This window comes from Alexandromys fortis, unplaced genomic scaffold, assembly GCF_014885135.2.
Source record: "Alexandromys fortis isolate MF-2015 unplaced genomic scaffold, M_Fortis_MF-2015_v1.1 scaffold_212, whole genome shotgun sequence".
Classification (NCBI taxonomy): domain Eukaryota; kingdom Metazoa; phylum Chordata; class Mammalia; order Rodentia; family Cricetidae; genus Alexandromys; species Alexandromys fortis.
The window spans coordinates 1,060,815-1,086,363 of NW_026068091.1; the positions used below are offsets into that span (position 1 = coordinate 1,060,815).

Here is a 25,549-nt window from a genome sequence, read left to right on the forward strand (position 1 = left end):
GGCTTTGTTTTCAGGTGGCAGGGAACAGACAGGGACTCTCAAATGTCACCCTAACCTATCATCTCTTCTGAGGACCCCTGGTCTGAAGAAGCCTTTCGTGGCCTGGGAAACAGCTCGGCTTTGTTTTCCTAAGAGGTGAACTAGCCAGCAGTTCAGACCCCCAGAGTTGCTACTTTACAGCACAGAATGCATGCTTCCTGGTGGAACGTAGGAATTTCAGATGCCAAGGGCAAACCTCAGCAGAATCCTCTAGAAGGCAAAGGCTCAGCTGAGGAGGGAACTTCCTGGCGCACAGCCTGTATCTCCCAGAATGTCAGAGCCTTTGGTCCAACCTTGACTCTCACTAAGGTCAAAGGGCTCAACTCTAAAGTCACCAGGCCCCTGCTAGGTGTGCCTCGGAGCACTGTATCTATGGCACGGTGACTCCGAGCCCACCTATATGGTATCTAGCCCAGTGTAGCCCAAGGTGCACTCCTAGCAAGCAATCATGGTCTGGAGTGTGGCAGCATCCTACAGCCTCGGCCTTCCACAAGCAACAGGAAAGAAAAGGATGCATGAGCCAAGAGCAAACCACAGCGCTCAGGATGGCGTCCCAGACCTGTACAGCACACAGCGTCTGACTGCAGCTCTTGAAACATTTATGATCTACACAGACCTCCAAATGGGTCGCTGAAAGTCTTACCCCCATTGTCTGATACACAAAGCAGGGAGGAGGGGGCAAAGAACCCGAAAGATCTCTCCAGAAGGGATTTCTTCATACACTCTTTGTCCAGCAAGACAAAATTTACTCCACTCTCTGACTGCAGCAGAGTCCTCTTACAGTGTTTGCAAAATCCGGTCCCCAGACCGACTCCATTTCACAGCTTCTGGTAACAATGACTGTACCCAGGGACTGACGTGGAAGCCAAAGCAGAGACTTGGTGCTGAGCAGACATTTATGTGCCTCAGTTTACCTGTCAAGTGCACACTCACCCCTCCAAAGCCACCCTTGTCTGACCTACATTGAGCCCTAGTAAGGACCCAGAGTCAGCAGCGGTAAAGAAGACAGTCTGTGAAAAGTAAGGGGCAGTTTGGGGCTGTTACAGACGAGGCCTTTCTTGACTTCAAGGCCTACTTCGGATGAAAAGGGGACTAACCAGGTATAAATCTGGGCCCATGTTCAAAGAAAGGCTCGCAATTTTCTCCCCACCTAAAGAGCTCTTCCCCTGGGCATGGTAACATACAAGTCATCCCAGCACTTGGGAGGCAGAGGCAGGAGGATCTAGCATTTACGATCAACCCCAGCTACACAGAGGACTCAAGACAAGCGAGCATGGGCTACTTGAGACTGTCTCAAATTAGCGCCAAGGCAGTGAGCACCTCAGAGAGTCAAGATACCTGCTGACAAGGCTGAAAACCCAGATTCCATCCCCGGGACCATCATAACGGAAGGAGAAAACTGAATCCCACAAGTTGTCCGTCACACCATGATACAAGCCCGTGCTCATAAGCACACAACAAACAACTAAAAAGGCATTTAAAAAATTAACAACTCCCCCATCAAACATCCCCTCAAACACATGTCTCCCGGGCTCAGAAGGCATGGGTATCCCCAAGATCCTGAGCTGGAACCCTCAAAGCCCACATCTAAGACTGCGGCAAACACCTCAGGAATCCCTCTGCTGTCAGTGTATTGCCTGTCCCCAGGGAGAGAAGGGAAAGCCTGGGGCTGCGGAGCGGAATGTGAGATCAGTTCCAAGCTGCTTCTCCAGACTCAGCCGGCGTTCTGTGCCATCATCACAGGAAGCTAGAAGCCTGCATCTGCCAGGCAGCAAAATCTTCCGGCAGGAGAGGAGCCAATAAGCCTGGGCCTCAGAAGCTCCAAACAGAGACGCATGGGGTGGGTACGGTCAGCCCCAGGACCCCGCCCAGGAGTCTCTATCAGAGGCTTTTAGGTGGTAGTACCCATTTCACACCATATATGTCAGGCCAACGGTCAGGTCATGAGGAGGGTTCCTTTGACACATCTGAGTACAGGTCACTAAAATCATCCTTTGTCATCGGATGAAAGACACAGAGCTGCTGATTCCAAAGCCTTCGTTCCAACTGGACAGCCATGAGTAACTCTGGACTGTGCACAACTCAAAACGCCCGGCAAGCGTGCTAACAGCAAAACAGAACTGAGCCCAGCGCTCTCCTCCAGGGTTACATTCGCCTTCAAGGAAGGACCCAATGACTTTCTTTCTTTCCTTTATCTTTGCAGTGTTGGGAGTTGAACCCAAGGCCCTGTGTGTGACAGGCGAGTGTCCTTCCACGGAGCTACCGCCGCAGCCATAGATACCCATTTCGAATGCACACAGAGGCGCTATTGAAGCTGGCTGCAGGGACACCTCAGCAGTCCCCAGAGCATACGTGCACCCTCCTCCCTGCTTCACCTCCACCCCTACTCCCAAGAAGGGGGACACAAAAGAGCCAGTATGTCCCCTGAAGGAGAGGCAATGCATAAGAGCCTCACTCCTACTGGAGGCCTCCATCCCTGACCACAAAGCACCTCCCACCTCCTTGGGCTGGCAGAGAGAAGTTCCCACTTGTTACACAGAGCCGCTGACTAGGGAAACCCACAGAGCCACTGATGACAGAAGTCCTTCCTTTGGGTACCGTTAGCATCTTTCTGGGCTGCAAGAAGCCAGAATAACAACTCCCAGGGTGAACCTCAGCTCAGCATGCTGAGAGAGATGGTGGCCCTGAACCAGTAACAATGCCCTTAGGACAGGGTCAGAGAGGAGTCCCCACCAGGAAATAGTGGCTGTGCCCATATTTCTAAACTGCAATTGGAATGTTGAGACCTATTAGGAAAATCAGGTTTTGGGGCTGAGGTACAGCACAGTAGTGACCCCTTCTGAGCATTTGCCTGGCAATCACGAGGCCTGAGTTCCACCCCAGTGCCACAAAAAAATAAAATAAAGAAACTGTGCTGCAAAACAAGGACACCGACCCTAACAGTGGGGCAAGGTTTGCAGCCCTCAGGAAGGGCCAGGAGCTGGACACCGACCCTAACAGTGGGGCAAGGTTTGCAGCCCTCAGGATGGGCCAGGAGCTGGACACCGACCCTAACAGTTGGGCAAGGTTTGCAGCTCCTCAGACATTAGCCCCCTGTATACCTCAAGGATTGCTGGGTGGGTTAACAGTGACCAGGGTGATGCCACTACACAGACAGGGAAACTGAGGCTCAGAAACGTTAACCAGTTCACGGCCAGTGCGGTTAAGCAGTAGTAGTGAGGACTAGAGTGTGGAAAATAGGTTCCAGCGTCAGCAAGCAGTTCTTCCCTTCGCCACACAGAGAAGCTATGTAATCGTGGCAAAGAGCCACCCAATCTGAAGCCTTAACAGCAGTCTAAGTCCGTGACTGCCGCTACGTCAGCTCTTTCCTCTCTCCTCTCCATTTGCTCTTGCTACTTCTTGGACTTACTATCCCGTACATTCCGGAATGTTCTGCTCAGTCCTTAACCAAATGGTGTCTTTCATTATACTTCACCTGATAAACATCTGCCACCTTTCTCTTTTGCTTTTGTTATGTTTTGGTTTCTCAAGATAGGGTCTCACAACATAGCCCTGGCTGTCCTGGAACTCACTCTGTAGACCAGGCTGGCCTCAAACTCATGAGATCTGCCTGCTTCTGTCTCCCGAGTGCTGAGATTAAAGGTGTGAGCCACCATCTTACATCACCTTAGAGATGGCTGACGAAAAGTGTCTCCTCCCCGGCTCCTGGCTCCCGGCTGCCCCAAGCCACACCCAGCCTTAGATACTTAGCCATTTACTTTCTCCTCCCAAGCCCCTCAAGACCAACAGCACCCCCACTTTGGACTGACAAATCCCCCTCCCTATACAGACACGATGGTACATGCTTATAATCCCAACACTCAGGAAAACTGAGTTTGAAGCCAGCCTGAGCAAGTTTGAGGTTTGCCTGGCTGTTAATAATACCCTGTTCCCAGCTGGGCAGCGGCGATGCACGCCTTTAATCCCAGCACTTGGGAGGCAGAGAGAGGCGGACCTCTGTGAGTTTGAGGCCAGCCTGGTCTACAGAGTGAGTTTCAGGACAGCCAGAACTGTTTGTTACAAAGAGAAACCCTGTCTCAAAAAAGAACAGACCTGTCTCATGTGGTGGCGCTTGTCATTAATCTCAGAACTTGGGAGGTGGAGGCAGGAGATTCTCTGAGTTCAAGGCCAGTCTGGTCTACAGAGAGAGTTCTAGGACAGCCAGAGCTACACAGAGAAACCCTCTTTTAAAAAATCAAATAGATAGATAGATAGATAAAGTAAAAGAATCTTTCCCTCTACTCGATGTAAGAATTTTCTAACAAGCTCTTTATAAATGCAATTACCCTTTGAAATCTGGATTGGCTATTCAAAAATTACAATATAAACTAATAAAGAAAAGAAGAAAAAAATCCTTACGTGCCCCTCCCCCAATAATTCTGATTGACGGGTCTGTGGTAAGGCCTACGCAACTCAAATTTTAATAAACAACTTGAGTTACCTACCTCCCCAGATCCACACATTTGCCTTGCTCTTCACCAGACGCTTGTGAGGGCCACCCCACCTCAGGATCCCTACCACACAATTTGCAACCCCATTTCCAGAAGTTCTGTATTCACTTGAGAAAGGTTACACACACCCTGATAACGCACTTCCAGGAGGATGGGCCGGGACCATGCAGGACACCTAGCAGGTAAAGTCCACGCCCCTGTGCTTCCCACTCCAGGCATGCTCAGTTCAGGCAAGCAGGGAGACAAGAGCATGGCAAGCCAACGGGAAGTGTGCAGCCCTAAGACAGCCTGCCCCAGCGCTGCTCAAAGCAGCATTCCTGAGCGGGAAGTGGAAAAAGTGACATGTGCAGAGGGCTTCCTCAACCGCTGATTAGCTGTGGCAACAGCAGCGCCAGCTCCACCAAAGCCCAGGGGGCTCAGCAGGGGTGACTTGGCAGTGAACTTGGAGAAGCCCAGGATGGAGGGCTAACCCAGCAGGCCATAATGGTAGGGCTTCCCTGCTAAGCAGATGGGCGCCAGAGAAGAATGGAGGAGCAGGGTGGGCAGCATCTCCAGGGCAAGTGAGGGCCTGAACCCGCAACCGCAGCCCAGCCTGTAAGCCAGCCACATGGCTCCAGCCAGAGCTAGCGCCTGGGCACAGCAACAGAGAGGCGGCTACTGAGGTTACAGAAAGCAGAGGGAGTTGAGACCAAGGATACCCAACCCTGCTTACACCCTTTCTTCCTCAGGAAAACACCTAAGCCCTGGCCCTAAACTGCTCTTGGCTCCAGTGGTAACCAGTCAACCCAGATGAGACTCCCAGAAGCTCTGGGGGCTTAAATACAAACTCACACAACCCCCCACCCCACCCCGAATTCCCAATATGAAAGCGTGAGTCCCGACAACACAACAGCTGTTGAAGGCAGCGGCAAAGCTCCCCTCTATGAACCAAATGGGTCCTGAAAAGTGCCCTTCAACAGCAACGCCTCCAGGAAAAGCAGTAATTCTAAAAGGAGTTAAAACTCATATTATTTAATGTTATAAACCTCCCAGAGTTGGCATATACCAGTTTCTTAAGAAAATCAAATTCAAACTAAACCCAAAGTTCAGTAATTTTAAAATTTACACATCAGGAGCAGGAGAGGTGGCCCAGTGGGTAAAGGCACTGGTAGCCAATCCACGCGACCTGAGTTCCAATCCCTCAGGGCCGCGTGGTGGAAGGAGACGACCAAATCCCCAAAATTGCCCTCTGACCTCCACAAATTCATCCACAAATAAAATAAATAAACAAATAAGTAAACGAACAAACAGTAAAATAATATATGCATGAATCATGGCAATAATTATTCAGAGAAACAAAATTATTTAATGCATGTTTTTAAAACTTCACATACTATACAAAGTTGGCCCCTCTTCCAAGGTTGCCACAGGAAAGCCCGGTTTTTGAACTTCTCTTATATAGGAAGAATGTCAACACACTCATGGGAACGCACACAGCAGCTGACCATGCTCTCGCAGCCCCACTCTCCTGGCACTTGAGGGGCTCAAGAAAGAAAACCATGGGTCGGAATCAGCCTAGCCTACAAAAAGAAACCCATTTATGATTCTGATGAGATGACGATGTCACCTGGCTTGGGGCTTTCTTCAGAGCAACAATGTTGCAGGCTGTCTGGTCACACATTCACTGCATGAATCTCCATCTCCTCTCGGGGCAGGACAGCTCAGCATGCAGAGGCGGCTGTCAATGCCCAGAAATATCATATCAAAAATCAGAAAAGCCAACCAGGAACAGGGAAAGAGAGTCTGGCCCCTTGACTGCGCTGTGATGGAGCAGATCAACCCCAGGGGGGCTGGACTGGACACACAGACCTTCATTCCCCTTTCCTTCCCTTTTCTAATGGGCCTGGGTAAGGACCCACCATAAATAAGATTCTGAGCTAAAGGAGTTCTACAAGGGGAAATCCAGCTGGGACGAAAGTACTGAGAGAGCCTATGGGAGCTCAGTCAGCAGACTGCTCGCCTAGTGTGCTGTGAGCCCTTGATTTCAACCCCCGTACTGAATAAAACCGGGCACGGTGGCACACCTGTAATTCAACAGGCAGGAGGGCATCCCTGGCTACAAAGCAAGGCCCAGGCCAGGACGGGTTCCAGGAGACTCTGGGGATCTCGGGAGCTGCAGAGGTGGGCCGAGGCAAGCCACACACAAGAGTGCAGGCCTCGAGTGGAGAACACAGGATGTTTTAGGAGATGGCAAACAGGCCAGCTGTTGGTTGTTTATTGTTGAAGATGACTGTAAAGATGGAGATACAGGGGCAGTGGTGGCACATGCGCACACCTTCAATCCCAGCACTCAGGAGGCAGAGGCTTGTTCCAGGGGCAGGAAATAGGAGGAAAAGAGGGGAAAGTGTATTCGGTATGTAAAATAAATGAAAAAAAAATTAATTAGAAAAGAAAAAAAGCAAGTTCCAGGACAGCCAGAGCTACAAAGAGAAACCCTGTCTTGAAACCAAAATAAAAAAAAGTGAAGAGGAAAAAGAAACTTGTCCAGATCACAGGAGCATCATAGTCTGAGCTCTGCCGTGAGTCACTGCTGCTCTGATCACACACACACACACACACACACACACACACACACACACACACACGAGAGATGTGAAGGGTTAGCCTCGCGCCCTCCCATTGCTAAAGCCACCACTGATAGAAGCAAGTACTAGGTCTGAATTACAGGCTGCAGCATGTTGGGAATCCAGTCCTTAGAACAGCAGATCCCAGAAAGTGAGGATTCAGTTTCCAGAGATGCAAAAGCCTGGAGATCCAAGGACCAGGACGGGAAAGAGGAGCAGGTACAAATTACATCCAGCCAAAGGTGGGTTAGCAGGGAGAGGTACCTGCCACCAAGCATGACAGACTGGGTGTCGTCCCGGGAACCCACATAGTGAAAGGAAAGAACAGATTCCAGTCTTCTGACCTCCACAAGGACGCAGTCTTCTGACCTCCACAAGGACGCCGTGACATATGTAACCACACAAATAAATGTAACAAATAATTTAACAACAACACAGAAAAGAATCCCTGGTTTGGCCAGGTGTGGACCTCCTATTCTCTAGTCTCACCATTCAGGAGGCCGAGGCCGGAGAATCATGAGTTCTAGTCCAGAGAGGGTTGCACAATGAGTCTAGGGCCAGTCTGAGAGCATATAAAAAGACTCTGTCTTCAAAAATGGCAGTTGCAGGGGTGGAGGGGGGATTCTAGTTCCAAACCTTAAGCTTCTCTTCCTCCACCAGGTATTTATCACACCAGGGATCTCAAGGTTTGGAAAGAAACTCAGACATTTACAGCTTCATTACCCAAACTTCAAAATGGTTTAATCCACAGATCCGAACAGGCTAGGTCCCTAGCCCCAGCCTTATTAACATTGAGGTCTGCCTACAATGTCAGTTAATGGCACTGTTAAACAAGAAGGAAAAACGTGCTGTGATCTAGTAAAGAAATCCTTGCCCCCTGAAGACATGCATCTGGGGTGGGTAGAGCCCCTGGACTTCCCCAGAACAACAGGCGCCACAGCACAGGGACAGGTTCCACACCAAGGCACGTTTGCTAGAACTGATTTAAGGCCCTCATTAAAATGTTTCTTTGCAGAGCACAAGATACTCCCAACTCCCTCCGGTCCAACTTCCGGCTCACACACCCCCTCCCCAGGACACCCATCGCTGAAGTTCACAGTCCTCACAGAAGAAATTCAGCAACTGGTGTGAATCACCATCAGACTTCTTAAAGATGAACCACAGGAGCAAAGACAGGCACAGCCAGCGGAGCCACACACCAAAACCCACCAGGCAGCCCAGAAGGCCTGTGAGCTGGGGCTGCTTGCCCATATGGCTGCACCCTCATCCTGGCTGTGTTTAAAAGGAAAAAAAAAAAAAAACTTCCACACTTCCTCCGGGAGCAGATGTGGGACTTCGCCATGAGCAGTAACTACCACACAGATACCAGCTAGGAATTCCCAGGACGGGTTCTTTCTGGACTCTGCTTACCTCTTTTTTTTTTTTTTAAATAACTGGAGTGGGAGAGACTTTCATTCTCTGGCCCCTAAACCCTCAACAGCTGGTCAGGGAGATGACAGCAGACAATTCCCTGCCCCTGCCCGCCGGACTGGCACTCTTTAAAGGAATGGTTAAGTGATCACCTAAGACAGAATGGGCAGAATGTCCCCACTAAAGAGGGCTGTTTGGCGGAACACCACAGAAGGGGTTGTCTCGTAAGGTGAGGAGCCGTCATTTGGTCCTTGCTGACTGGGACCAGCAGAATGCGTTATTTGAGTGGCGTGGCGATTTCCGGTTAAATCACTTCCAACACCTTTAATGGTGACTGACTCTCAGGTGTGATCAGCCGGGAACTAATAATCTGCAGGATGTGGTGCCCCTTGTTTGCCCTGGAGACGTGGGCCACACCCTCATCAAAGTACATAGGCCCTCCACTAAAAGCCAGAGTTGAGCTTTTTTGCCTTTCTGCCCTTCGGAAGACAGATATTTCTTTCCTCCCAGAGCACCGACAGGATGGAAATCCAGGAAACAGCAGAGCAAAGCCCGTCCGCACCTTGGCAAGCCGGCCATGCCCGATTTTGGCAGAGGCCTTCAACACATTAGTCACTACTACAGCCTGGGACCCTCCGCTCCCGGGATACGACCCTGGCACCGAGTGGGCTCAAGGCTCGGGCCTAGTTGGAGGAGATGAGGCACCCCTCAGTCTAACCTGCCCTCACGGGCAGGACCATCTGGGGTTCCAGCTTTGCCCCGGAACTTTCCGGGAGAGAGCCGGGCGCATCGGGCCGGTATAGGTAACAAAGCTCCGCGCCAGGCGCGCCCTAGATCAGGTCGGTCGGGATCGGGACCCAGGCCGGTCTCCCTCACCTGGGCTCCAAGGCCTGGGACACTCCCAGGGTGTCGGCACCCTCTCACGGGATGGGAGGGCGCTGTTCCCCAAAAAGGAGCTCCCCAGCAGGGATCGGGAGCTGGCGACTCCGGACAACGCTCGAGCAAACTCTCGGATCGGGCGGGCGGACCGACCTGGAGAACTCGCAGCAAACGCGTCCCCGCGCCCCAGGGCACCGCGCGCGCACGGGGGCGTCGCCAAACCCGGATCCCCAAACTCCCGGCGAGCCTCTCTACTGCCCCAATCGCCCAGCCCACCTTTCCAGGGCCCTTCCAGCTCCCGGGACTACCGCGCTTCTCAAAGCCTAGTTCGGTACCCCTGGTTCTCGGGAGACTCACCGACCAGCAGCGGCAACAGCAGAGTACTGAGCAGAGGTCGCGGGCGGGCTCCCATCGTGGCGGGCGGCAGGGGAGCAGCAAGATTCAAGGCGCACGGACGAGCGGGAGCGCGGACCGGAGCGCGGGGGCCGCTGCAGCGCCGCAGCCCGAGCCCGAGGCGTCCCGAGCTGGAACCGCGCGCACCCCGTACCTCCGAGCCCTTGCGCGCCACCGCGGCCGCCAAGCCACGCCCCCGACGCCCCCTCCCCTCCGCCCGCACGGCGCCCCGCCCCCTGACGCCCCCCCTCCTCGCCGTCGAGGGGAGGAGCTGGCCATTGAGGGTAGGATCAGAAGAGGGATGGGGGACAGTGGCGGTCCCAGGGGAGTGCCAGAGACGCGGATGTTGTGCCCACTGCCTGGTTTGTCCACCGGGACGCAGGAGAACCAAAGTGACTCTCTTTCTGTGACCATCGTTAGGAAAGATGGTCACTATGGACCTACGTGGAGGTCTAGACCAATAGTATATGCCCCGTATTCTCCAAGTTGGTGGAGACAAGCTACCCAAAGAGCTGGGAGGCAGACCAGCATGGTGTCACAGGCGGCCACAAAGAAGACAACGAGGGCATAACTGTGGTGCCCTGCGGAACAGATGTAGCTAGAGAGAGGGGGAGGGGCGTGTCTGGAGTTAGCTTTGGCGCTGGACGAATCTGAACCCAAGGTAGAAACACTGGACTCTGGGCGCCAGTGAAAGCTATTAGGCAGACATTCATCCCAAGTCCATCTCCAGGCAGTCTGGGCTGTGTCAGGGCATGGCCAAATCTCCAGCTGTGGGGAGGCCCAACACAGCCCTTGTTCCAGGCACCCTCCACCCCCAGCGCCACCACCCCCACATTCTTTCTTTGTTGTGAAAGCAGCAAGGGGTGTGGGAGGCGGGTCAGGAGAAGTCAAGCTTTAGAAGATGGGCCCCAGCTGCTGACAGGCCTCCAGGATATGCAAGAGGGGATGGGTAGTGCCTTGTCCCCCTTCTGGCTCTGGAGGGCCCCCCAGGCCTGCTTAGACATCCCTTCCCCCAAGCAGCTGGGAGGAGGGAAGGAAGCCACAGAGGGCCTCACAGGCAGGAGAAGTGGCGCCAGGACTCCAGGGTCCTGCCACATGGCCACCACATGTCCCTGACAACCCAGTCCACAGCACCTTCTCCTTGTAGGCCTCCTTCCCCATCCCCCAGATGCCTTCCTCCAGGCCCCACTAAAGAGGGTACAAACACAGGGAGGAAAACAGGGAAAAAAAACAAGGATTCAACAATCCTGCTGTCCCATGTACCATTGCCCTCACCCTGTCAAGGGTCCCAACACACCCATGCTTCAATCAAGAGTCGAGCAGCAAAAGGTTACCTGATTCTTTTATTAAAGAAACATCATGAAATACATGGACCTGAAGTGAGGCAGCAGAGGGCAGGGGATGAAAGAGGCCAGCCCCAAACCCTCTGACAGGAAAACCAGCAGCAGGCACACCCTGGAGGTGCATACCTGCCTTTCACCCACCTTGGAGCCTCAGTGAGCTACTCTAGAGGACTCCAAAGAAGAGAACATATCCTGAGTCCCTTCCAAAGGGGCATTCCTGAGGAAGGAGCCTAGACTCTGGAGGCAGCAATCTTCCGTTTAAACTGCTCCTTCTTCACCTTCCCATTTGGGTTGGGGAAGGGACAGGAGCAGTGGGGAATTGCTGTGAGGGCTGAGGGGAGCATGGGGGTTGTTTGAACGTCAGCTGCTTGAAGAAAGGTCCATCGTGCTGGCACTGAGGCCCCGGGAACCCTGAAACAGATAAGACCAGTCACCCCATGAGCACCGGGAGCTCCTCCTGCCTGGCCCACAGCTGTCCTAGGTCTCTCTGGACCTGGGCTGGGCAGCCTCACCTCCACCCAGGAGCACTGGCTTGTACTGTGAATGAGCCGATATAAGAGGCCGCTGTGTTGAAAATAGCATTGCTGTTTCCTCAAAGAGATTTAATACCTTTTCTGTTGTTCTGTTTTAATTCCTTACTAAGACCTCAAGGTACCTGCAACTCTAAATCATTCTGGAATTATTCCTAATTCCAAAGTACCAGTTTGGAGGGCATCAGTGGCTGGTACTCTCCTGATTAACTTGCTACTGTCTAGCCTGAAACTAACTAACTAACTCTCTCTCTCTCTCTCTCTCTCTCTCTCTCTCTCTCTCTCTCTCTCTCTCTCTCTCTCTCTCTNTCTCTCTCTCTCTCTCTCTCTCTCTCTCTCTCTCTCTCTCTCTCTCTCTCTCATTTGCTCTCTCTTTTTAGAGACAGGGCTTCTCTATGCAGTAGACCTGGCTAACCTGGAGCTCCCTCTGAGACCAGGCTAGCCTTGAACTCAGAGAGATCCACCTGCCTCTGCTTCCTGAGTGCTGGGATTAGAGGCCCAGCATCTGAGACTGCCCCCCTATGCCCAGCACCTCCAGTACCACCCCATCAGCTGGGCTCCTAAAGGGCTCCCGTCTCCCAGGCCAACTTCCTCATAGGTGACCCTTTCCCCTTCCTGCTGCCCTGGAACTGCTTTCTGGAGCCCTTTGCTCACCTGGAGTGGGGCTGCACTGGGTTGATTCAGGTAGTTCAGCGAGGCTGCCCGCTTCATGTTGCTGCTACAGGGAAGAACGAGAGAACTGAGGCCAGTCCACTGTCCCTCCCTGTAGGACATGTCTAGGACATTGCTCCAGCACCAAGGGGAGCTGCAGGCACGGGCCTGCGGCTGCTTTGCCATCTTAAGCTTGTCACGTACCTGGATGGCCGAGGCTCAGTCCCTTGGAGCTTCCTCACCAGGAGTTCGCTGCTTCTACGAAGCACATCCCGGATCTTGCCCAGAGAGCCGCTCCTCTGTAGGGCGCCACTGCCATCCTAGCAGAGATTGGCAGTAGGAGCAAATGGGGTTCCACGTAGCCTGGTTTCCAAGTCTACTCCTGCCGTCTATTCTGCACCTGCCCCCGTCCCAGAGGCCCAGTGACTGAAAACAAGAGCCCCCTCAAAAGCAGATTCCCAGGGATAGACCTAAAAGGATGAGCTAACTGGTGGGGATAATACGATTAATACCCTGTAAGAACTTGGAGAAAGAAGCCTCGGAGCTTCTCAGTGCCCAGCAAGAAGGGAAAAGGCTGGGAAGTGGCAATGAGCAGACTTACCCCTGACCACTCGACAGCCACTGATGCATCTTCACCTCCCTCGAATTTCACACTGTCCCCAGGGCCCTCCTGGGAGGTCCTTCTACTATCGCCTTCCCCAAGCAGCTCTGCCACCTTGGTCTGACTGATGGGGTCAGTACCCTGGAAGAGGAGAAGATGCTAGGAAGATGCTCAGCCATAAAAGCACCAGCTGCTCTTCCAGGACACAGGTTAAGTTCCCAGTACCCACATAGCAGCTCACAATGCCAGTAACTCTAGAGCCAGGGATCCAGTGCCCTATTCTGACCTCTGTGAGCACTGCATGCATTTGGCATGCAGACACACATGTAGGCAAAATACATACACACAACATAATAAAATCTTTAAAGGAAAAAAAATAGAAGGAAAGAACTTCGTATTCCTTAAATGTCAGGATGGGCTTTTGATCTTTTTTCTACCAGGTACTGCAAGGACAGCATTTCCCCCCTTACGATGGCCCTGACACAAAACGGCAGGACATGCTTTGTGTGGCACTAGTGCATCCTAACACATACTTCGTGTAGCTGTGTCCCAGAGTGAATGGACGACTTACTAAGTCAGTTGAGATCTGCAACCGAGAAATCCTCAACCTCACCGGCCTGTGGAAGGGAAGAGCTGCCCTTCCACAGTTCCACCTAGTGAGGAAAGTCCAGTTTGCATTGTTCTGTTTTCTGTTGTGTGTATTTGAATGCGTTGTTGTAGGGAGCAGCGACTGTCTTCCCGATTGCTCTTCACACTGTCTTCTTTGAGACGAGCTCTCAATATACTTAGAGTTTGCCAATTTGGCTGGACTGGCTGGCCAGCAAACCCCAAGGATCCTCTTGTCGCTGCCTCCCCAACTTAGGTCTTCCTGGTTGTCTTCCCACACTACTCACCCCACTCAATTTCATCATCATTGTGCATGATGGGAAAGAGACACACACATTGCCACAGCTTGAGTGCTTGGAGTAACGCCCCTCCTTCCACTTTTACAGAGGGGTTGAACTCAGCTTCTCAGGACTGCATAGCAGCTCCTTTTCCCACCACGCCAGCTTACCAGCTCTCTTCTGTTTTTGAAACAAGGCTGAAACTCTGTAACTGAAGTTAGCCTAGAACTCATCATGTAGCCCAGGCTAGCCTCAAACTTACAGTAATAATTCTGCCTCGGCCTCCTGAATACCAGAATTTCAGGCATGAGCTACCATACCAACTGTGAAAGGAATCCAAATCTGTGCCATGACAAGAACGACAAGTATGGAGTGAAAACATTCTTAAAAACCACCACAGCTGGGGCTGGAGAGATGGCTCACAGGTTAGAGCACTGGCTGTTCTTCCAGAGGTCCTGAGTTCAATTCTCAGAACCCACATAGTGTCTCACAACCATCTGTAATGAGATCTTGTGCCCTCTTCTGGCTGCAGGCACACATGCAGGCAGAACACTATATGTAATGATGATGATGATGATGATGATGATAAAATTCTTTTAAAACCACTACAGTCACGATACCGCCTCACCCTCTTTAGCACACGCACGAGAAACCCCAGCAGTCCCTTGTGCACGAGAAACCCCAGCATTCCCTTGTGCCCTGGCCCTTCCTTCTTGGTGTTCCCACTCTGGACCGTCATTTCTGTTTGAGACAGCGCTCGCGCGTTTGCTCTCTCCCTCCCTCCCTTTCTCCCCCTCCCTCCCTTTCTCCCTCCCTCCCTCCCTCCCTCCCTCCCTCTCTCTCTCAGATTTATTTACTGGCTGGGTGTGGTGGTACAAGCCTTTAATCCCAGCACTCTGGAGGCAGAGGCAGGAGGATCTGAGTTCGAGGCCAGCCTGGTCTACAGACTGAGTTCCAGGATAGCCAGGGCTACTCAGAGAAACCCTGTCTATCTCAGGGTGGGGGAAAAAAAAGATTTATTCATCTTATGTGTATATGTGTCTGCCTGAGTAATATATGTGAGTCACATGCATACTGATACCCATGGAGGTCAGAAGATGGCATTGAATCCTGTGGAATTTGAGTAACAAGCAGTTGTGAGCTGCTTGATGTGGGTGCTAGGAACTGAACCTGGGTCCTATACAACAGCAGCAAGTGCTGGCAATTGCTGAGTTATCCATTCCTGATACAGGATCTTACTAAGTAACCATGGCTAGTCTGGAACTCCCTCCTGCTTCAGCCTCCCAAGTGCCAAGATCACAGAGAGGCACCACTGCCCTGTGCTGTGGGCTTCTGACCTGTTTCCGGGAACGCAGGGCACATTCCTCCAAGGTCTCAGCCGCCTCCAGCTTTCCTTGGCGCCTGTACAGAGCCCCTAGGTTTCTTAGAGTAGTGTTCACTGTGGGGCTGCAGGGAGATCGGAGAAGGCAGGGAGAATGGTTCAGAGGTGGAGTGAGAATGTGGCCCAATGCGGAACACTTGGCAAGCATATGCAGGCTCTGCAGAAACCCTAAGCACCACAAAAGCAAGAGAACAGAAGAGGCCAGGGGAGGGGGCAGGGGAAAGGCTGAAAGACACAGGTTCTGGCATCAGGAGCCTGGACAGAGGAGCAGCAGAGACTACAGTCTCTCCAGCAGCTTACCTGCTTACTTTGCAGGCCTTGTACCACCCTCCATACTCCGTATAGGGTGTGCCGCTCTCCCGGTGCCGTCTCTGGGGATAAAGTACAGAGATGCTGGGAAAAGGTGAGCACAGGGCTAAGATGCAGACTGGGTTGGGAAAGGCACTGAACACTGAGGGTTGGGGCAAGAAGGGAGTTGCTAAACTAACAAGGACCGAGCCAGAGGTGGTAGTGCGGGCTGGATCCCCTACTCACTTTGCTCATTTCCTCCCGCTCCTCAGCATGCATCCAGATAGGCTTGTGGTCATCTGCGGATGATATACTGAGTGAGGAGGTAAGTCCAGATCTGGGGACTATGTGGGGAGCCAGAAACCACAGGCCAATGGAGCTGTCCCTATCAAACTATGTGTGGTCCCCTTCCCTGAACCTTACCACTCACCATCCACAGATCCAAACTCCTGCACATGGGCACGGGTCAGGATCTCTTTGTACAGAGTCTCAGCCTCTGAGTACTTGCCCTGCTTTAGGTAACAGGACGCCTAGAGACAGAACAGACACATAGGAGCAAGAGGCGGAAGGAAGCAGGTCTCAGCCAGACTCGGGGAGTTCTACTTCTTGGTGTCTGTCCCTGAGACCCTCCTCATTCAACCTGTTATAGCTGAGGGTTAAAGTTATTCCCACCCAACTCCCAGAATGACCAGGAACCTCTGGTCCTGAAAGGCAGCCCTGGAGATAGGCATGAAGTTGGCAAAGGCATTGCCTCATTCTGATGTTTTCTGAGTCCAGAACCCACGTGGGAGTCCTTTTCCTCCCCCTCTGTCCAACTACCTGTCCCTTCCTTCCTTACCAGGTTGTTCTTGGTCCGAGCTACATTAGGGTTGTCCGGCCCTAGCTGGCTCTCATAGATAGCTAGCGCCCTCTGGTAATAGCGTTCCACTGCCTCGTACTTGCCCTGGTTTTGACACAGGAGGGCCAAGTTGTTTAGCTGCTTTGCCACATCTGGGTGGTCAGTGCCCAAGACCTAAGATCGAGCAAAAGAACAGACAAGCGACTATGATTATTGTGTGTGTGCACATGGAGAAGAAGGAAAAGAAGGAAGAAGGAAAATCAGTAGAGGACAGGGGAGGGGGAGGATGAGTGTGGCACCTTTTCTCGGATCTCCAGTGCCCGCTGGCACAATGGCTCTGCCTCCTTGTATTTACCCCTTTTGCCATACAGCACAGCCAGATTGTTGAGTGTGGCAGCCACCTGCAAAGGAAGGCAAGCCCCATCACACACCAGTGCTCTCCAGTTTTCTCCATGCACAGCAGAGTCCAAGGCAACAAGAGACACAGACTCCATATTGGTGAGATTGCTCAGCAAGGAAAATGCTTGCTGTCAAGCCTGCAGACCTATATTCACAGAGAAAGGAGGGAACCAACTCTAAGAACTTGGTTGTTCTCTGACCTCTGGACTGTGTTCAAGCTCTCTAACAAGGACACAGTCTACTACCAGAGCCAGAGGCTAGAAAGGGGGAAAACTACAGAATGGCTGGAACTCTATGAGGGTGAGGGTATCGCCCTCTAGAGGAATTTCTAAAAATTTATAAAGGTGGTTTCTGGCTACATTTCAGAGCTATCCACAAAGGGAGGCAGGAAAGCTGTGGATAGTGTGTGTGTGTGTGTGTGTGTGTGTGTGTGTGTGTGTGTGCGCGCGCGCGCATGTGTGTGAGTGTGCATGTGTGTGTGCGCGCGTGAGTGTGCATGTGTGTGTGCGCGCGCGCGTGTGTCAGTGTGCGTGTGTGTGTGTGTGTGTGTGTGTGTGTGTGTGTGTGAGCACAGAAACACTGCTATCACTGGGAAGGAGGTCAAGATCCCAGTGCGGCTGAGATGCAGCAGCCCTGCCTAGATAATGACATCACAGGGACTGCTCTCACAAGGTCACCTCATCTCCAGAGATGTTACTGCTCACTTTCTCAACCATGACAACCCACCAAATGCTTGGCATTCTGCCCCTACTCAAGGCCAGTACTAGAACTTTCTCCTTTTAAAAAAAGCTCTTAATGAGGGGCTGGAGAGCACTGGCTGCTCTTCCAGAGGTCCTGAATTCAATTCCCAACAAGTACATGGTGGCTCACAACCATCTGGTGCCCTCTTCTGGCCTGCAGGCATACATGCAGACAGAATAAATCTTAAAAAAAAAAAAAAAAAAAAAAAAAACAACTCTTAATGAAGTAGAGACCAGAGGCAGAGGAGGCAGATGCTGATTGCTGTGAGCCACCTGACCTGGGTGCTGGGAACTAAACTCCAGTCCTCTGCTGCAAGAGCAGTACACTCTCTTAGTGCTGAGCCACCTCTCCAGCCCCCAACTCTTTCTTTACAAAAAAAAGAAAAAATTCTAGTTTTTTTGTTTTGTTTTGTTTTTTTAGACAGGGTTTCTTTAGGTTGCTCTGGAATTCACTCTGTAAACCAGGCTGGCCTCAAACTCACAGAGATCCGCCTGCACCACCGTGCCTAGATGGCTTTCAACTTTTGTCCTAGCACTTCTATGATAAATCCAACGTTAGATTATTTTGTTTTATCTTCTAGCATAGTCGTACTCAGCTATTTTACATCATGTTATATGTATTATGTAATTAAAAATTACGTTCTGTATCTTTTGATGTTGTTTGTTTTTTCCAGACAGGGTTTCTCTGTGTAGCTCTGGAGCCTGTCCTGGAACTCACTCTGTAGACCAGGCTGACCTCGAACTCACAGAGATCTTTGCTCCCAAGTGCTGGGAATAAAGCATGCACCACCACTGCCCGGCCGTTCTCTCTTTTATATTCACTGGAGTTATGTTTTAGTCCTGTTACCTTTTGGGGGAAATCTTATGTATGGGTAGGATATATTAGTTATAAGTTAAATTTCAAGAAAAAACATTGTCATAAAAAGAGCGTCGCCAAGGCTGGGCGGTGGTGGCGCACGCCTTTAATCCCAGCACTTGGGAGGCAGAGGCAGGCAGATCTCTGTGAGTTCGAGACAGCCTGGTCTACAAGAGCTAGTTCCAGGACAGGCTCCAAAACCACAGAGAAACCCTGTCTCGAAAAACAAAAACAAAAAAAAAAAAGAGCATCAAAGGTCTAGGGATACTGACTCATTGAGTCAAAGTTCAGTGGTAGACCGCTTCTCTAACATCCTAAGAAAACACGAGGAAAAGGGGACAAGAGAGGGAATAAGGAGGATGAATGTGGTCAGAGTAATTTATATATGCTCATGAACTGACAACCGGAGGCTGGAGCGATGGCTCAGGGGCTAAGTGCAAGCTGTTCTTCCAAAGGACCTATATTATATTCCAAGCACCCAGATGGAGGATCTGATGCCCTCTTTGGCCTCATAGGCACTATACACACACAGTACACAAACATACATGCAGGCAAGCTACCCATACACATAAAATTAAAATAGAAGAAAAAGGGTTGTTTTTTTAAAGAAAATGTCATAATTAAACCTATTATTTGTACAATAATTTGCACTACTATAAAATGTAAGCAATGCAAAAGGAGTCACTGGGTCTCAGAAAACTGAGAAACACTGAGATGGCTGGACAGAGCCTGGAAGCCCTCGAGCCTCCTTATAGCAGCTGCGGTGAGCAGACCCGGGGCAGCACACAGAGGACTAAGAGACCCAAACAGTGGAGATGAATGAGAGTGAGTGGACCAGGAATACTGACGGCTGGGTGGTCCCGGCCCAGGGTGCTCTCCCGGATGCTGAGGGCATCGTTCAGCAGGTGGGCAGCCTCCTTGTACTTATTCTGGTCCCTGGAAGGTAGCACAAATGATGCGTGTTAGCATGCACTGTCCCCGTGCTGTCTCCTTCCCTCCCGCAGTCCTTTGAGAGGAGATCAGGGGCTCCCCTGAAATCAGGGAACATGTTGGGGCAGGAATAAGCTTGATAACACACACCAGGCTGCAGAATACTGCCGTCCCAAGAGAAAGCCAACAACCTGAATGAGATACACACACATACACACACCCTTCAGAGAGGCCAGAGAAACAAAGAGCCTGAGAGATTAGTATTTTCTGAGGTCAAGGGTTTGGGACGGAGAAACTGAGGGTTCTAGAATGGGGGACACAGCCTTGCAAGGTGTCTCTGGCAGGCCAGCAGAGAGGAGAGGAGACAGCAAGTGAGCTGTTGTAGACAGTGGAGGAGAGGAGTGCTCACCGGTACACCAGAGCCAGGATGTTGAGCATAGTAGCCACATCAGGGTGACCTCGGCCGGAGGTGCGCTCCAGGTCCTCGAGTGCCTGCTTGCAGAGGGGCACAGCCACCTCATAGCGTCCTTGAGCTGCATACTGGATGACCAGGTTGTGCAGGGTCCGCAGCCTTGCTGGGATCTCATATCCGGCCTGCTGGGCTGCAGTAGCACCCTGGCCACGGGACACTAACTCACCGCAGAAAAGATAGAGCATTTCCTCAGAGGACGACTCCTTTTCCTTTACCACATGCCTTCCCCTCTGCCCACCCTTTGTCCCAAAGGAGACCTGCCACCACTGCTGTCTTTTTGCCCACACCCTTGCATGCACCTATGCTCGTCACAATCCTACTTATTCTTCCAGTAAGTCACTAGGCTAACATTTACTCAATAAGCATATGCTAGAAATGCCCAGCAAAGCATATAGGAGAGGCTGGGGGAATCCATGGGGCTCCAGTCTAGCGTTATCTTCCACAGACTGTGAACTTACTGATGGAACCAGCATCTTTTTCGTCTTGGAATTGCTATTGCCTGACACATTAAATGTTGATAGGCACAGGGGAGGAGGGGAACTCATGTCCTAGCCTGGGACCCACCCAGTCCCCAGAGGAAGTGGAGAATGTGTCTGTGGATATGGAGACTCTAGTCAGAGTGGACCACAGCTTGAAGCAGCTTCCGGCCGCCCCTCGTCACCCTGCAGCCCCACAGGCAGACTCACAGTCGTTGCTGGAGTCTTCCTCCTCCTCGTTGGGGAAGAGGTCATCTAGGGAATCCTTGGTGGCATCTCCTTCCTTCTCCTCCTGGAAGAGAAAGGACAGCATGCCAGCCACAGTGGCCTCTTCCTTTTTGTTGTTGCTGCTGTTTTGTTTTTCGAGACAGGGTTTCTCTGTAGCTTTGTACCGTCCTGAAACTAGCTCTTATATACCAGGCTGGCCTTGAACTCACAAAGATCCGCCTGCCTCTGCCTCCTGAGTGCTGAGATTAAAGACATGCACCACCATCACCTGGCTTGGGGGTTCTTCTAAGCCACAAAATCAACAACAGGGGACAAAAAGACTCTGTTCCAACCTCTGCCCTGGGAAAGAAAAATGGCTGACCAAGTCACGCAAGGCCTCTGCCCCTGGGAAGGACCAGTAACTGACCCAGCCACACACAGGTGTCTTAGATGTAAAAGCCAGAGACATCTTAGACAAAATCTCATGAATCTGCTTTTCATCCAGAAAGTTCTCTCCCTAGCACCCTTATTCTCAGCCTCCCTCCCTCCGACACTCACCTCTGGTGATTATAGCCCTGTGCCAATCCCTCTGCGTTTACACTGATTATACGTCTCTCCTGAGGGGGAGTATGTCTGTCTGCTCTTACTGACACGTACCCAGAGTCTAGCTCAGTCTAGGGCTCCCTGTTTCCCTTTGCACAGTGTGGTCTTAGGGCCCAGCCCTTGCTATCTAACACATTTCCAAAATGAAACATCGCTTTTCTCTATCAGGGATGACAACCTTACACAGAACCTTCAAACCCTCCTATCAGACTGTCGTGTGTCCCAGGCAAATTATCTCCTCACTCTGGCCCTGGAGCCTTAAATGTGACCCCCTCCATCCCAGAAGGTTCCTCTTCTCCACACGATAAGTCAAAATCCAGCACAACTCACATCCGTGAACCTGCCCTGCTGTCTGAACCCTTCTGACCGTCCCAGCCCTCAGGGACCTATCTCTGAGGAAGTCCCTCTGTGCAGGCTGTGCACTCCTGCTTTGTCCAGTCACACCTGCATCCTCGTAAAGGAGCCCAGCTCCGCACAGATGCTAGAAGCCTGAGAAGGCAGGTGCTTTTCTCTCTACCCATAAGCACCTGTGCAGGGGAAGTCCCCTGCTAAAGTGGGCTATGCCTTTCCCGGCCATAGATTCCCGGCTTGAGTCGCCCGGCTACTTATCTTACCCCACATCCTGCTTACTGGGGGAACAAAAACTCCCACCCCACTCTCTAGGGGAGTACATATTGAAATAAAGTTGACTGAACAAGTCGAGATTGCTTCCTCCTGCTGTCATCTGGAACTGCTATAAAAGCTGAAAATAAAATTCCTTTGAGTGGGAACACGCTAGCCATTGGGGATCCCCGTGGGATGGCGGGGCTGCCGCCCTGCCTATGGTGCCAGCCAACCCTGGCTGTGTGTGCTCACTCACCATGCTGTGCCCATCCTCGTCGTACTGGCGCAGCTGCCTCAGGAACTCCAGGTGCTTCTTTTCCTCCTCTAGCTGAGCCACAGCCTGCTCACTGTACTGCAGCCGCTGCTGAGTGCCTGCCAGCTCATCCCGGAGCCACTGGTTCTCCTGGCACAGCCGCCGGACTTGAGCCCGCAGCTTCTGCTTCTCCGACTCCACCGTGCTCAGGTGGCTGGCCAGAGCCAGCATCACCTAAGTGGGAATGTCACATGAGCTACAGTCTCTTGGAGAAGAGCACCCAGGGGACAGTGGCCTTCTGAGCGATGGCCAGTCCAGGAGAGGCATCAAGGAAGCAACAAGCAGGAGTGAGTAGCCACGGCTCTACCATCAAAAGATACTCAGAGGGGCTGGAGCGGCGGTTCTCAACCTTCTTAAGGCTGCAGCCCTTTAATAAAGTTCCTCGTGTTGTGGTGACCCCAATCATAAAATTATTTCGTTGCTACTTCATAACTGTAATTTTGATACTGTTATGAATCAGAATGTAAATGTCTGATATGCAGCTTATCTGATACAAAACAACCCCTATGGAAGGGTTGTTTGATCCCAAAAGGGATTGAGATCTACAGGTTGAGAACCATTGGGCTGGAAAGCTGGCTCGTGATTAAGAGCGAACTCTGGCTGCTCTTCCAGAGGGCCTGGGTTCAATCCCCAGCACCAGCACGGTAGCTCACAACCACCTCGCCAGCCCCAGGGGATCCAATGGGCTCTTCTGGCCTCTGTGGGCACCAGGCACATACATAATCTATACATATACACAAAAGACCTGTATTCATAAAATAAATTAATTAAAATTAAAAAAGATACTCTGAACCCCATTTCCACCACCTCCATTGTCTTCATCCGATGCCAAACCACAGTTCTCAGTTAGAGAAAAACCTCTCACTGGGTCTCCAGCTTCTGCCCTTATTCCCTTGTCTACTCTCAAGTCAGAAGGAAGAGGCGCTCAGGTTGAATCCCATCACTTAGAACATAACTCCCATCTCTCTCGACGGAAAAGCGAAAAGCCTAGGACAGCTCGCAGGATCTGTCCCCACCTCCAAAGGCAGCCCTCTCCTCCTTCACTTTCTGCGCTGTCTCCCTTCACTCTGGAGACAGTCACATCAGCACCAGACTCAGAGGAAGGCCTCTGACTTATCCTCCTGCTTGGGACCCTTTCTTCCACGGCTCGCTCCCTCACCCTCAGATCTCTGTTCAGATGTCACCTTCTGAAAAGGCCTTTTACGACTACACCACATAAAACTGCATCTCTCTCTACTTCTTTCCTTTATTTTATCTTTCTGTCCTTAGCAATCACCACAGTCAATCATTTACCTATTCCTGTGTCCTAGCTGTCTCTCCCAGCCACAACATCCGCTCCAAGATGGCAAAGGGTTATACTGCTATGTTCTGTGTCACTGGCATGCAGAAGAGCTGGCACACAGTAGCCACTTAATAAACATTTAGTGACTGAACAAACCTAAGTTTCTATGACAAGGTGACCCCCAACGTGCGTCAGGCGAGTGAGCCAAAGGACACTGGAACCCTTGGCCTCACCGTGACTCTCACCTGGGCCTCACTCAGTCCCAGTTCGATGTTCTCCATAGAGCGCCGCAGCTGCCGGGCCTTCTCGTGCACCAGCCCTTCCTCATGGCCTCCCTGCTGCAGACACTCAATGGTGTGGGACAGGCTCTGCAGCACAGCCTGGTGCTCACTGCGTAGGGCCTCCAGCCCTTGGCTCACCAACCTGGTACTGCCCAGGATCTCCTCTTGGCTAAGCCGGTGTCCTGCAGGCTCATCCCGCTGCCCCAACACCAGGCCTGACATCCTGGCAGGGTCGGGGGTCTTGCCTGGGCTAGGGAGAAACCACAGAGTTCAGCTGATAAAGACGAAAGACACGTGGTTAGAGAGTGTCAGGGATCCAAGAGAAGGGGAAAGAGCATGGGAGAGCCTGTGGCTGAGCTGATGAGAGAGACCGAGTAAGGGGGGTGGACACTCTAGCACTAGACATAAAACTACGGTGAGCGAGGCGTTCAGGACTGAAGGTCCGTAGAATGAACAGGTGTGCTTCAAGCTAGGGAATTTACAACTCAGCAATTGAGAGAGCATGGGCTGGGAAACGGGAGCAGGGGAGCGGGGGTCTAGAGCATTCCGAGGATCACAGAGGGCACACAGGAAAACTGCTACAGGAGTGGGCTTAAAGACAACAAAATCTCAGCCAGGCACTGGTGGGCACGCCCAGCACTCACGAGACAGAGGCAAGAGGATCTCTCTGTGAGTTCCAGGCCAGCCAGAGACACACAGAGAAACCCTGTCTCGAAACAAAAACAAAACCAAAAAGAGCAAACTCTGTGCAGAAAATAGTGTCCCAATACAGGGGAAGGACCCAAGGTTATGGGAAAGGTGGGGGAGGAAAGAGAGTCCTCATGACAGGGATCTGGAAGGCTGAAGGTCTTCAGGCTGTGTCAGCAAAGGAGTTAAGTCCAGCATCTCCCAACCTGGTTAGCTCCTTTCCAACTAACCTTTAGGCCTCACTTGCCACCCCCAGGATTCAGCCTTGTCTTCCTACTTCCTCAAACTCATCTCGGAAGTCTTCTTACCTGTGTACAGAGCAGAGCCCTTGGCTTCAAGCGGTTCCCAGGCCTGAGCCCGGAAGAAACTCGAAACTGCAGCTAAAGATTTAGAAAGCTCGGCACTGCCCAAAGTCCACAAGTCCGGCAGTCCCACCCCCTTCTCTCTCGCCACTTCACAGCCACCCAGAGGACCTGGCACAGAGCCCCACCCAGGACAAACACCCTCCCTCCCTTCTGCCTACAGGTTCTTCAGAGACCAGGGCTAATGTCCTGTCTTCCTCAACTCCGTCTGCACATTCCAGGCCCGAGGAGTTAGTTTCTCCCAATAAGGGAATGAAAGACTGATTTAATCTGAGACCTGCGGCCAGGGGTGTGTCTGTGAGGGGCTGAGCAGGGAGACCTGGGTAGGAGTCCCACCTGGATTTCTGCAATCGCCTCCCTTCACGGCTTTGTCTGTCATGATCACCTAACCGGTACCTTAGGATGCCTCTCAAGTGCCTGCTGGTTCAGGAGAGCATAGCAGATCTGCTGAGCACCGTGTGGTCACAGGGAGAGGCGCTCAACGCCGGCTACCCTGGCCCGGGTTCAGGACTGCTTAAGGTTGCTAACTTGCGCTGGGACCCCGGGTTGCCAACAGAGTGAGACAGGCAGGGGCTTGGGGGAGGAAGGTACGGGTGAGCGCACAGTTGCTGACCCAGACCCAACAGCGGACAAGCTCGAGGTCAGAGTCAGGCGGTCCCGCCGGGGGCGGGGCAGGCTGTCCTGCTGTCTGTCTGGACGCCGAGGGGCGGGGAAGAATCGCGGGGGGCGGAGTTTTTGAGTCAGTCTGGAGTTTTGTGAGGTTGGTCGGAAGGGGTTTATTCATTTGTCCCTGAGTGCGGAAATAAGAGTTGGTAGAAACTTAACGCTCAGCCCCTGGGGTACTCCCGAAGACTCACCTGCAGTCTGTGGGTCCGGCTGCCTCCTTGGCGGCTACTGTCCCTTTAAATTCATCATGGCTGCCGCTCGAGGCAATTGTTTTGACGGCTCTGAGGGGCGGGGCCTGGCCTCCAGTCACGCGACCTCAGCGGCCGCTGATAATTGGCTGAG

General features: G+C 52.0%; 2 protein-coding genes across 7 annotated transcripts in view; both read right to left on the reverse strand.

Annotated features, from left to right (window-relative positions):
• Positions 1–9,982, reverse strand: part of Ptk7 (protein tyrosine kinase 7 (inactive)) — a 66,433-nt gene extending 56,451 nt beyond the window's left edge. Inside the window, exon 1 of the mRNA XM_050122817.1 lies at positions 9,779–9,982. Coding sequence (XP_049978774.1) covers positions 9,779–9,833 — 55 coding nt within the window. The 5' untranslated portion in view covers positions 9,834–9,982. The remainder of the gene's footprint in view (positions 1–9,778) is intronic.
• A 1,156-nt stretch (positions 9,983–11,138) lies between these two features.
• Positions 11,139–25,507, reverse strand: Klc4 (kinesin light chain 4). 6 transcript variants are annotated; one of them, XM_050122786.1, is made up of 17 exons: positions 25,399–25,477; positions 24,410–24,487; positions 23,457–23,742; positions 21,873–22,103; positions 20,414–20,495; positions 19,665–19,884; positions 19,174–19,261; positions 16,630–16,731; positions 16,331–16,504; positions 15,923–16,022; positions 15,739–15,791; positions 15,505–15,575; positions 15,161–15,269; positions 12,940–13,080; positions 12,543–12,658; positions 12,342–12,405; positions 11,139–11,568 (listed from the first exon to the last, which is right to left on the reverse strand). In XM_050122786.1, the coding sequence occupies exons 3-17, from the start codon at positions 23,712–23,714 to the stop codon at positions 11,518–11,520; spliced, it is 1,860 nt and encodes a 619-aa protein (XP_049978743.1). In that variant the 5' UTR covers positions 23,715–23,742; positions 24,410–24,487; positions 25,399–25,477; the 3' UTR covers positions 11,139–11,517. The 6 variants fall into 6 exon arrangements, with proteins under 6 accessions (XP_049978743.1, XP_049978745.1, XP_049978740.1 ...); XM_050122788.1 differs by lacking the exon at positions 25,399–25,477 and adding an exon at positions 24,938–25,293; XM_050122783.1 differs by lacking the exon at positions 25,399–25,477 and adding an exon at positions 24,878–25,293.
• Positions 25,508–25,549: the final 42 nt, after the last annotated feature.

Bases quoted from the DNA above. Each gene is read 5' to 3' on its own strand.
- Klc4 (XM_050122789.1), bottom strand. From the start codon at position 23,714: ATGTCAGGCCTGGTGTTGGGGCAGCGGGATGAGCCTGCAGGACACCGG. The intron at 22,104-23,456 runs GTGAGAGTCACG...ATTCCCACTTAG, and splicing joins TGGGACTGAGTGAGGCCCAG to GTGATGCTGGCTCTGGCCAG. The intron at 19,262-19,664 runs GTGAGCACTCCT...GCTACCTTCCAG, and splicing joins ATCCTGGCTCTGGTGTACCG to GGACCAGAATAAGTACAAGG.